This window comes from Haliotis rufescens, unplaced genomic scaffold (assembly GCF_023055435.1).
Source record: "Haliotis rufescens isolate VD_foot unplaced genomic scaffold, xgHalRufe1.0.p SCAF_33, whole genome shotgun sequence".
NCBI lineage: Eukaryota > Metazoa > Mollusca > Gastropoda > Lepetellida > Haliotidae > Haliotis > Haliotis rufescens.
This window is the reverse complement of record NW_025964035.1, coordinates 5,139,692-5,153,902: the sequence shown is the minus strand read 5'-3', so window position 1 is coordinate 5,153,902 and position 14,211 is coordinate 5,139,692. Positions and strand designations below refer to the sequence as shown.

General features: G+C 43.3%; 2 protein-coding genes across 2 annotated transcripts; both read right to left on the bottom strand.

The window, feature by feature from the left end:
* Positions 1–3,086: 3,086 nt before the first annotated feature.
* On the bottom strand, positions 3,087–4,270 carry LOC124150266 (histone H4-like). Its single transcript, XM_046522239.2, has one exon. The coding sequence runs from the start codon at positions 4,143–4,145 to the stop codon at positions 3,831–3,833; it is 315 nt and encodes a 104-aa protein (XP_046378195.1). The 5' UTR covers positions 4,146–4,270; the 3' UTR covers positions 3,087–3,830.
* A 5,380-nt stretch (positions 4,271–9,650) lies between these two features.
* On the bottom strand, positions 9,651–13,410 carry LOC124150305 (histone H4-like). The gene is made up of 3 exons (XM_048380785.1): positions 13,389–13,410; positions 11,030–11,032; positions 9,651–10,061 (listed from the first exon to the last, which is right to left on the bottom strand). Exons 1-3 carry the CDS (start codon positions 13,408–13,410, stop codon positions 9,784–9,786), a joined length of 303 nt encoding a protein of 100 aa, XP_048236742.1. The 3' UTR covers positions 9,651–9,783.
* Between the last annotated feature and the right edge of the window lie 801 nt (positions 13,411–14,211).

Sequence of the window (14,211 nt, the reverse complement as noted above, 5' to 3'; positions counted from 1 at the left end):
TGTTTGATTGTTTTAAGTGTACTTAGTTTCAAATGAATCATTAATAAAATAATGAAAGATATATGGTTGCTTTTTCACTTCATAATGCTCATCGTAGGGGCACTATAAATAAACACATGAAAAAAACGTTGCAAAATCCCTAACGTATATATTGAACAAAATGACTTAATGTTCAAAAGGTTTTCAATGTAACATTTAGTACACTTGTTAGCTCACCGGGTCCAAAGGACCAAGGTGACCCTATGCCATACCGTGGCGTCCGTCCGTCATCTATACGTCAACAATTTATTCAAACGACTTCTTCTTCTGAACTACTAATTGGAAATTAACAGAATTTGACTGGAAGCATCCCTAAGTGGTGGGGATTCAAAATTGTACAAATGGTGGGGCTGACCCCCCTAAGGGGCTGAAGGGCGGGACCAAATAGGGGTAATTTGGCTATATTGCTTAAACGACTTCTCTGAAACTAAGAACTGGAATTATTGGCAATCTGTATTTGGAATATGCATAAAGATATGTCAAAAACTGAAGTGTGCAAAGACTGCAATCGCATCTGAATGATTTCATTGGAAAAAAACAATTTATTCCAATAGTTGTTGGTATCTATGTAATATAAAACACTTCTCCTAGGTTGTGCCTAGGATTGCATGTAAACCCTCCGGAAGAAACCTGGAAAATAATACTAATATTGCATTGGTTTTATCCATCATTTTTGCATTAACCAAGCCAGCGAACCTGACAATCCGATCCCTTAGTCGCCTCTTACAACAATCATGGGTTGCTGAAGACCTATTCTTAGCCGGACGTTCACTTTGGGCCCCAAATAAGGTCAAAGGTATATGAATCCAATTTTTAAACTAAAACAATCTTAGAAACTTATTTATTAAGAATTTGAGCAAAACATTATACATGATTCCTGGAAACGCCAACAACACAAATGATATAATGAACTGCACAGGATGTAGTGACGTACATCGCACTGACCATCCGAACACAGAATACAGCGACGTACTTCGCACTGACCATCCGAACACAGGACGTAGTGACGTACTTCGCACTGACCATCCGAACACAGGATGTAGTGACGTACTTCGCACTGACCATCCGAACACAGGACGTAGTGACGTACTTCGCACTGACCATCCGAACACAGGACGTAGTGACGTACTTCGCACTGACCATCCGAACACAGGATGTAGTGACGTACTTCGCACTGACCATCCGAACACAGGACGTAGTGACGTACTTCGCACTGACCATCCGAACACAGGACGTAGTGACGTACTTCGCACTGACCATCCGAACACAGTATGTAATGACGTACTTCGCACTGACCATCCGAACACAGGATGTAGTGATGTATGTCACACTGACCATCCGAACACAGAATGTAGTGACGTACTTCGCACTGACCATCCGAACACAGTATGTAATGACTTTCTTCGCACTGACCATTCGAACACAGAATACAGCGACGTACTTCGCACTATCAATCCGAACACAGGATGTAGTGACGTACTTCGCACTGACCATCCGAACACAGGATGTAGTGACGTACTTCGCACTGACCATCCGAACACAGGATGTAGTGACGTACTTCGCACTGACCATCCGAACACAGGATGTAGTGACGTACTTCGCACTATCAATCCGAACACAGGACGTAGTGACGTACTTCGCACTGTCGATCAGAACACAGAATACAGGGATTATTATACATGATTCCTGGAAACACCAACAACACAAATGATATAATGAACTGCACAGGATGTAGTGACGTATGTCGCACTGACCATCCGAACACAGGATGTAATGACGTACTTCGCACTGACCATCCGAACACAGGATGTAGTGACGTATGTCGCACTGACCATCCGAACACAGGATGTAATGACGTACTTCGCACTGACCATCCGAACACAGGATGTAGTGACGTATGTCGCACTGACCATCCGAACACAGGATGTAGTGACGTACTTCGCACTGACCATCCGAACACAGGATGTAGTGACGTACTTCGCACTGACCATCCGAACACAGGATGTAGTGACGTACTTCGCACTGACCATCCGAACACAGGATGTAGTGACGTACTTCGCACTGACCATCCGAACACAGGATGTAGTGACGTACTTCGCACTGACCATCCGAACACAGGATGTAGTGACGTACTTCGCACTGACCATCCGAACACAGGATGTAGTGACGTACTTCGCACTGACCATCCGAACACAGTATGTAATGACTTTCTTCGCACTGACCATTCGAACACAGAATACAGCGACGTACTTCGCACTATCAATCCGAACACAGGATGTAGTGACGTACTTCGCACTGACCATCCGAACACAGGATGTAGTGACGTACTTCGCACTGACCATCCGAACACAGGATGTAGTGACGTACTTCGCACTGACCATCCGAACACAGGACGTAGTGACGTACTTCGCACTGACCATCCGAACACAGGATGTAGTGACGTACTTCGCACTGACCATCCGAACACAGGATGTAGTGACGTACTTCGCACTATCAATCCGAACACAGGACGTAGTGACGTACTTCGCACTGTCGATCAGAACACAGAATACAGGGATTATTATACATGATTCCTGGAAACACCAACAACACAAATGATATAATGAACTGCACAGGATGTAATGACGTACTTCGCACTGACCATCCGAACACAGGATGTAGTGACGTATGTCGCACTGACCATCCGAACACAGGATGTAATGACGTACTTCGCACTGACCATCCGAACACAGGATGTAATGACGTACTTCGCACTGACCATCCGAACACAGGACGTAGTGACGTACTTCGCACTGACCATCCGAACACAGGATGTAGTGACGTACTTCGCACTGACCATCCGAACACAGGATGTAGTGACGTACTTCGCACTATCAATCCGAACACAGGACGTAGTGACGTACTTCGCACTGTCGATCAGAACACAGAATACAGGGATTATTATACATGATTCCTGGAAACACCAACAACACAAATGATATAATGAACTGCACAGGATGTAATGACGTACTTCGCACTGACCATCCGAACACAGGATGTAGTGACGTATGTCGCACTGACCATCCGAACACAGGATGTAATGACGTACTTCGCACTGACCATCCGAACACAGGATGTAGTGACGTACTTCGCACTGACCATCCGAACACAGGATGTAATGACGTATGTCGCACTGACCATCCGAATACAGGATGTAATGACGTACTTCGCACTGCCAATCAGAACACAGAATACAGCGACGTTCTTCGCACTATCAATCCAAACACAGAATACAGCGACGTACTTCACACTGTCAATCAGAACACAGAATACAGCGACGTTATTCGCACGGTCAATAGGAACACTGGATATAATGACGTACTTCGCACTGTCCATCCAAACACAGAATACAGTGACGTTATTCTCACTGTCAATCAGAAAAAGGGGTGTAGTGACGTACTTCGCACTGTCCATCCGAACACAGAATACAGCGACGTACTTCGCACTGTCAATCGGAACACAGGATGTAGTGATGTTCTTCGCACTGTCCATCCGAACACAGAATACAGCGACGTACTTCGCACTGCCAATCGGAGCAGAATACAGCGACGTACTTCGCACTGTCCATCCGAACAGAGGGTAAAATGTGACGAACTTCACTGTTCATAAAAACACAGAATACAGTGACGTACTTCGCACTGTCAATCGGAAAACATTTTGTAGTGACGTAGATTGCACTCTCCATCCGAAAACAGAATACAGTGACGCACTTCGCACTTTCCATCCAGCAGGATGCAGTGATTTCACACGTCTCAACCCCCAAAGCCGTACAGAACACGGCCCTGCTTCTTCAAAGCATACACAACGTCCATCGTTGTGATAGTCCTCCTCTTGGCTAGCTCGGTGTACCTAATAGCGTCAGCGATAAGGTTATCCAAGAACATCTTCAAGACAACTCGCACCTCCTCATAGACGAGCATGGACATGCGTTTGACGCCCCCTCTTCTTGCCAGACGCCGAATGGCGTCTTTCGTGACGCCACTGATATTGTCCCTCAGGACCATCCTGTGCTTGCGAACTTGAATCGGCTCCCCTGCCCTCCCTTGACCAACTTTGCCTTTTACCATTTTCCTGAGTGGTCTCAAGCCTGGAACAGTCCAAAATTACTGAATTAGGGGTGTAACAAGTCACCGACGGTGCGGGATATTCGGTGTATCGATACCTGCAACAATGAAGACTGAGACGTACATTTGAAATTTCATTGTGAAATACTATTCTGTGATGGTTGTTCAACGCCGCACGCTGAAATTTGCCACATGACTCATACCATGTTTGAAATGTTGTAAATTTGTACCAAAAAAAAGAAAGAAGCAAATTTATTGATTTTCAAAGATAAGATATTTAAGTAACCCATCAGCAGTTGTGTATTATGCGAGTCTTTTAATTTTAGAAAATTATATAATCAAACTATTTAAAACAAATTAAAACAATGTAGAAGTATCCTCTGGGTGCTGACAAAGGACCAAAACAATTAATTTTTGGGACATAATTATATTTTTTTTCTTATTATTTCTATTATTATAATTTATTTTCAATTGACAATCAAACATATGATGACATCAACTGAGAGCAATAGCTGCTTTTCCTCCCTCCTCAGTTTAAGTCTCAAATCTGAGTTTTGTGGATTCATAAATTTTTTATTTTGATTATTGATTTATCATCTTAAATGTATAAAATTTATTTTATTACAAAAGTATAAGCGGCAACGACTATCATGTCTTGGTAACATCACGGACATATTTTGCTTGGTGAACATCTAGAGGACAAAGGGGCGGGCGGGTAGCCTAGAGGGTAAAGCGTTCGCTCGTCACGCCCGAGACCCGGGTTCGATTCCCGACATGGGCACAATGTGTGAAGCCCATTCCCTGTGTCCGGCGCCGTCATATTGCTGGAATATTGCTAAAAGCGGCGTAAAACCATACTCACTCACTCTAAAGGACAATGGTTTTCTGATAGACGTCAGGCAACAAATAAACACTGACTTTTTATTTTAACTTTTAGCGAAGGGTGCGACCGGTAGGGCAGGACATGCTTACTTTATTCGCGAACACCTGGTGTCATCACTTTTTCAGTGAGCCATTCATATAATTGTCGGGGCGGTCGGGTAGCCTAGTGGTTAAAGCGTTCGCTCGTCACGCCGAAGACGCGGGTTCGATTCCCGACATGGATACAATGTGTGAAGCCCATTTCTGGTGTCCCCCGCCGCGATATTGCTAAAAGCGGCGTAAAACCATACTCACTCACTCACTCACTCACATAATTGTCACCGCTATTTTGCCTTTTTCGCCCAATGTTAACCGTTTCGGCAGATAATCGAGACTGGTTATTCTCTGGCGATGCCGTTTTATATTTATAAGACGACTTTAACATTTCATGCTTTGCAGTTTCATGCTCTGGAAATTGAAAACAAACTGAAATTGAAAAATATTTTTTTAATATTTATCGGTTATTATATTTTGATGATGACCAATATCTTACATGTAAGCTGCACACAACTGACGATATGGTTCTTGCTTTTTGAATGTGGACATTTGAAGGCATTAACAACAAAACATCAAAGATAAAATCATTATCAACAATAGCCCTTATAGCTACCCAGTGTACTGGAGATTTAGACATTTCAAACAAAAAATACTGCAGATTTATGATAAATCAAAGACTGTAAAAATTCTCTTTCCAACTGAACCAATACACCTGCTGTGTGATAAAGTCCTCAGGCCAATCGCTTTTGCCAGATTTGATCGTTTTTGTAACAGGGCACGTGTTTTTCAGATTACAATGCCCAATACACATACTGACGTTTAGAAGTATAAGTAAGTGGTCATATAGTGTATAAATGCACATGTAAGCTTATTTTTGTTCAGGGGCGGTCGGGTAGCCTAGTGGTTAAAGCGTTCGCTCGTCACGCCGAAGACCCGGGTTCGATTCCCGACATGGGTACAATGTGTGAAGCCCATTTCTGGTGTCCCCCGCCGTGATATTGCTGGAATATTGCTAAAAGCGGCGTTAAACCATACTCACTCACTATTTTTGTTCACGCGAATAATTGAGTCAAGTTTTACGTCGGTTTTAGCAATATTCCAGCAATATCACGGCGGGGGACACCAGAAATGCGCTTCTCACATTGTACCCATGTGTGGAAGCGACCACAGATCTTCCGCATGACGAGCGAATGTTTTAGGCACTAGCCTGTCCAACCGCCCCTCAGTTCCAGGGGGACCGCCTCCGTGGTCTTGTGGTAGAGCGTCCGCCCGGAGAGCGGAAGGTCCAGGGTTCGATCCCGGGCCGCGTCATACAAAAAGACGTTAAAAGATTGTACTTGTTACCCTGTCTGGCGCTCGGCATTAAGGGGCTAAAACAAGGACTGGTCGGCTCGGAGTCAGTATACTGTGTCTGAGTGGGGTATTCATGTTAAACTGCGGCATGGTATCTCAGTGAGCTAGCACTATAAATCGGCATCAGTCCGGACTAGTACAAGCAGCCACACACACACATACACACACATACACGTGCATGCACGTCGCTATATAAGTGCAATAATCTTGGACGCGACGTTAAACCCAATTTCACCTCACATTGAGGTTAGAACCTAGATGTCGTAATGGCATGCAAACAGATGTTCGCATTGTTATGATCCAAGTAATTCAGCCCCAATGAAAGCGCACGTAAATTCTCACACACACGCCAAGAGGTCAAGGAACTGAACGTGTCTGGCGGTCGCTGAGAGAAACACGTGTGGCCATGATCAATGGATAGAAACTTCCGAATGACAAATTTTCTTTCTTCTATGTGAAGAGTTACCGATCATGCGTTGTGATTTGCCTACTCACTCACTCATGGACATATAGTCAGTGTATATATGAATATAAAGTATACTGTTTTTAAGTGAAACGAGGTGAGGTGAAATGGGGTTTAAACATTACGTTCAAGAAAATTACACTTTTAAAGCGACGTTAATTGGTATCAAACGAGAGTGAGTGTGGTGTTGTATTTATTACCCACATTAAATATGTAAATAAATGTAAAAAAACAAACATTTTTCGTTCGTTAAACAGACTAAACCGAAACTCGTTACAAATCCAGTTCCGGAACAGTATGATATTATATACAGTATGTCCAAACATGGGCATTGTTGACAGTTCTATGCGACCCGTGAAGATCCGGGGTAGAATAGGTCTTCAGCAACCCATGCTTGCCGTAAAAGTCGACTATGCTTGTCGTCAGAGCCGACTATCGTGATCGGATGGTCATGCTCGCTGACTTGGTTGATGCATTTCATCGATCCCAAATGCGTAGATCGATGCTCATAATGTCAATCACTGGATTGTCTGGTCAAGACTCGATTACTTACAGACCGCCGTCATATAGCTGGAATATTGCTGAGTGCGGCGTTAAAAAACAAACAAAATGTTTCTGCTGTGTTGTGTGCACACACGATGGCAGCAACGCTCAAGATCTTTATTTCACTGCAGTTAATTCAATCCCATGGGGCAACTGTAGGAAAACTTTAAAATCAAACAGCGCCGCGATTTGACTCAACAGTCCGTCCCTCCACCCCTGGTATCCCGGCTTTGCAATGGAAATGGTGGGCAAGTCTAGATATCGATCCAAATAGTTGAAACTGGCTTGGTTTCGCTACGCCCAACTTTTTACATGTGATGAAATTGAAAGTCACGAATCTGTGCATCATTCTCATAGGAACCACGATATATCTGTCGTCGTACATGGCAATGGATATAGGTCGATTGTATAATGTCTGTATAGTAGCTCGTGTGATGATCTTGTTTGGTTTAATAAATTGTTTGTTAATGCCTCTCATTTCACGACATTCCTTCCGGTCTGTCTCATAGTAGTAAGAAGTTGTGAAAGTCACGCCTCGTGAAAATTTGTGAATGGAAAAAGTAGTTCCGGTGCGACCGAGGTCACGGTCATCCAATTAAACGAACAAAACGAGGTCAACATTGTACGACACACGTTAAACGGGCGGATTTTGTATCTCACCACCTGTATCGTCACCACGTGGGTCACAACAAGCGGTATCTTCCAAGAGATATCGGTACAATCAAAGTGAATCTCAATGCTTTGCAGATCATTGTGACGCCATCGGTAATTATGACGTCACAACCAAATGACATAACTAATTTCTGCTTCTGAAGCTGGGGTGCGTTGCAAACAGCCAATCGCTTGCAAGCGATGTTTGCAATGGCAATGACATGCATGAACCAAGTCAATGAACCTGATCACCCGATCCCGTTAGTCGCCTCTTACGACAAGCAGGGTGGCCTTTAACAGCAAGCATTGGTTGCTGATGACCTATTCTACCCCGGGTCTTCACAGGTCGTGCAAGCGAAGTACAGTGGTCGCATTACAACGTTACGCTAACTTCCAGTCTCTTGCCATCGCACCAGTCGCTGGCTGAGGTTGCTTCGTTCTAAAATTAAAACTGCGTTTAACTGAAATTTGAGCTAGACAGTGGAACAGGAAATTTTGGTTTGGATCAAATGCGAAATGGGCAAAGGCAGCGGACACCCCATCTTCCCGAGGCAAGGGAGTTAACTGACTATAAAAGTCCAGTCCGCCCTTGCCGAACAAGGCTGGTGTTAAGGAGTTCGAGTTTGGCTGGACTAACGAGTCTATGCATAGTCCAATGAAAATCGCGCACCGAAATCGAAGTCCGGTACGCCATGCAGATATCGGTCGATTGCAGGATTTGCAAAGCATGTGCATCGCCAACTCGTTGTCAGCAGATATTTTCCAAATCTTTTCATGTTTTTAATCAAGGTGCTCATGTGATTTGATGCACGTCGCGATGTAAGACCCGTTTTATCACAATATAGATCCTGATTATCGATCAGATCGTCTTGACAGGGCGCCGCCATTTTGCTTGAAGCAAATGCAACTGCTACGAGATCTGGAATCTGATTGGTCAATGGAAGGGGCATAGAAAGTACATAACTCGAAAAAGTCACTGGTGGCGCTACGATCGAGCCCCGGAATTCCAGCCTAGTTCGGCAAGGATGGAAAACTGGACTTTTAAAGTCAGTAAACGCCCTTGCCTCGGGAAGATGCTAACACCCAAGCTTACCCAGTCTGCTCCACATATTCAAAGTAGTCTTCAACAGTAATAAATTCATCGGCTCGTCACCAAGCCACTTCTATTACGTTCTTCTTTTGAGTAAGGCAACGAAGCGCTAGTCGCGACGCCCTTTTTGACGAGTGCCCAAGTGCTTCGAGCTGTTGCAGATTTTTAAAAGCGATTAATTTGCTTACTTTAAGCAATTCGTGGCTTGCAACGTGACCCTGGTTAGCTGTACTTTTTACACACAAGACACTGCTTATTACTGTTTACAAGACCGCCTCCGTGGTCCAGTGGTAGAGCGTCTGCCCGGAGAGCGGAAGGTCTCAGTGAGCTAGCACTATAAATCGGCATCAGTCCGGTCTAGTATAAGCAGCCACACACACACGTGCATGCACGTCGCTATATAAGTGCAATAATCTTGGACGCGACGTTAAACCCCATTTCACCTCACCTCACCTACTGTTAACAAACTAAAAAAGTGAGAAGAATGATGTTAGATGATAAATAGAAAGTATTTATTCGACACCAGTCGCTATTAAAAAGTTAAAAGTCCGAAATCAGATTTGAATCCATTTTTTTCGACAAAAGGATTGGATCCCGAAGCAGAGTGACGTATTTCACACGTCTCAACCCCCAAAGCCGTACAGAACACGGCCCTGCTTCTTCAAAGCATACACAACGTCCATCGTTGTGACCGTCTTCCTCTTGGCTAGCTCGGTGTACTTCACAGCGTCAGCGATAAGGTTATCCAAGAACTTCTTCAAGACAACTCGCACCTCCTCATAGACTGGTTTGGACATGCGCTTGACGCCCCCTCTTCTCGCCAGAAGCCGGATAGAGTTACGCGTGATAGCCCCAATGTAGTCCCTCAGGACCATCCTGTGCTCGCGATGTCGAACAGTTTCTTACATGATCCGTAGTCTGGAACAGTCCAATATTAGGGAATTAGGGGTGTAATTGACTTTTTAAGATTCCTTGTCCTGTGCAATAACAACAGAGCGCTTGAATTGCAATAAATTGAAGAATTCTTTAAAAAGATGAGCTTTTGTGACGTCATGTTTGCACACACAACAGCAGGAACATGTTGATAGAGCGTATGCATAGAAATGTCAACAATGCCCATATTTGGGCATATATAAATATTCATGCGCAACCAGATTTGCAACTGGTTTCAGCTTGGTCTGTTCACGAAAGAAAGTTGTTATGTATTTACACATACATATTCAATGTTGGTAATAAATAAAATACCACACTCATTCTCGTTAGATACCATTTTTAAGAAACTCGTGAACTTTTTATGGTATCTGACCTCGCTTTCGTACAAAATCCACTCGTTTCGTAAAAATGGTATCAAACGAAAATGAGTGTAGTATTCTCTCAGTGCGTTAAGTTTTCATTACACCTAAAGAGCCGTAAAACGGCGAAAGATCTTGTGTGCATAAAGGACTGTTGACAAGCACGAATATTAACCAACAACAAAAACAGTGTCCAAAATATTCATACATTCCTACATACATTGAACATACTTCAAGGGCATCACAAATATCCATTAGTAATATAATTATAGTTGTTGCTATTGTGATGATTATGATTATTATTGTTTTCGCTGTGGTTATTATTGTTTTCCTTGTGGTTATTATTGTTGTTGTTATTTAAATGATTATTGTTGTTATATGACAGTGAGTGGGTGAGTATGGTTTTACGCCGCTTTTAGCAATATTCCAGCAATGGCCATAAAAGCAAAATGAACGGACCAACAGGTGGAAAATTAAGAGGTTTAAAAGTGTCAGTCACAAATGTCCCGGATCAAAATTATCACAAGGACATGCAAACCATTAGTCGGGAAACACGTACGATTCGGAAAAAACGCACCCACTGCATTAACAAAAGGGTCATGGAGCTGCACGCAGCACTATGCACGGTATTAAAGTGCAGGGTTTTTGATTGCCTGGCATCTGCGTCAATCGAACAGTGACAGTTCAATAACATGCCAAGATTAATAGAAGTGCAAAGAAACAACGTCAAAGGCCGTTTGCAGGTAGGGGAATCCTGATCAGCTGTAGCCAGGGTTTTCGATGTTGCGCCCAGCATCATCACACGGTTATGAGATCGGTTTCACCAGTATGGGTCGACACGTGATCGGCCAAGGTCGGGACGACCAAGAGTAACCACCGCCCAAGATCGCTACATCCGACTGCGCCACCTACGCGAAAAGACGACCACAGCTACCTCAACCGCATCCCAAATACCCGGACTGCGCAGAATCTCCGACCAGACCGTACGAAACCGTTTAAGAGCAGCAAGTCTACGAGCAAGACGTCCTGTTCGACGCGTCATATTGAGTCGACAACATCGTCAACAACGACTGCATAGTGCATAGGTGTTGTCAACACAGGGTATGGCCTCAACTGCGATGGAGAAACGAATCAAGATTTCTCCTCCATCGAGGGGAAGAGCACGGGTCTACAGCCGTCGGGGAGAATGTTACGCCGGAAACTGCGTACAGGAAGTGGACAGGTTTGGTGTGGGTAGCGTTATGATGCTGGTGATCTCTCATCATGGCAGGACAGATTTGGCCCAGCGCAATCTAACGGCTCAACAATACATCAACGAAATTCTCCAACCTCACGTCCTCCCAATTGCAGCCAACGGCAACCGTGTATTCCAGCAGGACACCGCCCGACCGCATACATCACGGATCAAGAGCAAGAGCCTGTCTATACAACAACAACGTTCATGTTCTCCCCTGGCCCTCTAGATCCCCGGATTTGAACCCGATAGAGCACCTGTGGGATGAATTGGATAGACGGCGACGCCGACGTCAACCACAACCCCAGACATTGCAACAGTTGGCTTTTGCGTTGCAGGCCGAGTGGGCTACCATTCCCCAGGATATGTGATTCGCATACTCGTCTCTTCTATGGGCAGGAGATGTCTGGCCGCTATCGATTCCAACGGGGGACATACGCGTTATTGATGGTAGCTGACCTTCACCTTAGACTTTTCCTATGTACCGATAATTAAGATGACTACAATCACCAAGTGTTCTCTCCATGACATTTTTGCTCAATACCTTGTACGGTTCCTCGAATTAGATCTAATGTATTTTCCTACCTCACACAAATCTGCCTATGCGTTTCATTTTTTTTTTGGAAGAGTATATTAGGAATCTCCATTGGACAAATCCAAAGCGTCTATTGAAAATATGGAGGGACAACAGCCAATGCAAAAATGGCCACCATGCAAAAATGGCTACCCTCTGCACATAATGGTTGGTTGGTTAGTTAGTTAGTTTGTTGTTTAACGCCGCACTCAGCGTATTCCGGTTATATGACGGCGGTCTGTAAATAATCGAGTCTGGACCAGACAATCAAGTGATTAATATCATGAGCATCGATCCACGCAATTGAGATCGATGACATGCATCAACTAAGTCAGCGAGCCTGACCACCCGATCCCGTTAGTCGCCTTTTACGGCAAGCATGGGTTGCTGAAGACCTATTCCACCCCGGATCTTAACGGGGCGGTATGTAAATAGTCTAGTCTGGAAAAGACTGGGAGACAAGCCAGTGATTGGTATTACGAACAACATCTCTCGCCGTTGGGGTACTAGATCTATAACACGCATTCATCCTGTCCATCTATTCCAGTTTTAGGCGGCTCGTCAACCCGCACTCCGCGCATGGAACTCTGGGTAGGCGAGTGCTCGTCTATCGTTATACACTGCTTTCAGCACGAGACGTTGGTAAATGTCAGTCTAGGACTGACAATATTCACGTCAGTCAATGACAACTTCACACAGAATACTTATTATTAATATACCATGATCGTTACAATAAGCAAAAAGCGAACTTGCTAAAACATTTTTCAACCACCTCAGGCCATTGCCAGCAGGGAAATTATCTTGATTCATATTATTACGTTTGAAACATTATGGACATATGAGTGAGTGAAAATTGTGAGTAACAAGTATTGTTCCTGCCTGACAAGATACACATAGTCTATCTTTGAGCAAAGAGGTATCTTACCAGAGCAATTTGCAAAACTGAAGTCCTCGTTCTCTCTTGTCCACGCTGACCTTGTGCGATTCAAAGGGAGGTCACTCTCACACCAACATTCCAGGGTCCACTCGGTCTGCTACCTACATGTGAGTTGGGTTTTCTGTCCAGACAACCTTTTAAAAATCACGGTTGGCGCAATCGGGGCATTGGTCTCTCACTTGATTACCTACATTCTTTAAATGGCTTGCACATCTTCGGACAAATTACCAAAGCATTGTAAATGAGTTATTAAATTTATTTCATCAATTGAGGAGCTACAAAAGTCGGACAAAAAATGAGACAATGTCATAATCATCTTGACAAATATGCGTCACTTAAAGCATAGGTTTTTTATTAAAAGAAATATAATTATTGTTTCTTATGAATCACTGGCCCACAAAATTGCTCCCCCATCTTTGTCTATTTTTAAACACTGTTAAGAAAACTGCTCTTTCAGTTCACACTGTACACCTCTAGACGCATGAGGCGTGGGCAAAAGAGATCACGTGGTACAACAAGATACTGTTTGTTTAGATTTGTAACATACTAAGAAATAAAACAAAAAGATAAAATGTCTCTACCCAGACAGTTTAATACATGCTTTAAGAAACAGTTTACCTGTTTGCGTAATAAATATATATAATATAAATATACATATATATATATATATATATATATATATATATATATATATATATATATATATATATATATATTTATATTATATATATTTATTACGCAAACTCTCTCAAAATAAAATTGTCTACGTCACAGGTGATCGTGGAGTCTGGATCAGTCTCCATTTTCAAATTATTATAATATCTCGCGTTATCTTATAAAAGTAAAACAAAATATAACAAAAAGAATTAATTAATGAAACATTGTTTCAAAAATAATTTTAAAAATAGTCTCAATGCATTCGGAACACACCAGTGAAAAATATGCCTCACATTATTTATTTATTTTGCACTTGCCTCCGATGTACCGACTTTGTATTGGTTAGCCAACATGAAA

What these genes read in the sequence shown, in the direction of transcription:
- LOC124150266 (XM_046522239.2), bottom strand. Translation starts at nt 4,145, where the DNA reads ATGGTAAAAGGCAAAGTTGGTCAAGGGAGGGCAGGGGAGCCGATTCAA.
- LOC124150305 (XM_048380785.1), bottom strand. Translation starts at nt 13,410, where the DNA reads ATGTGCAAGCCATTTAAAGAAT.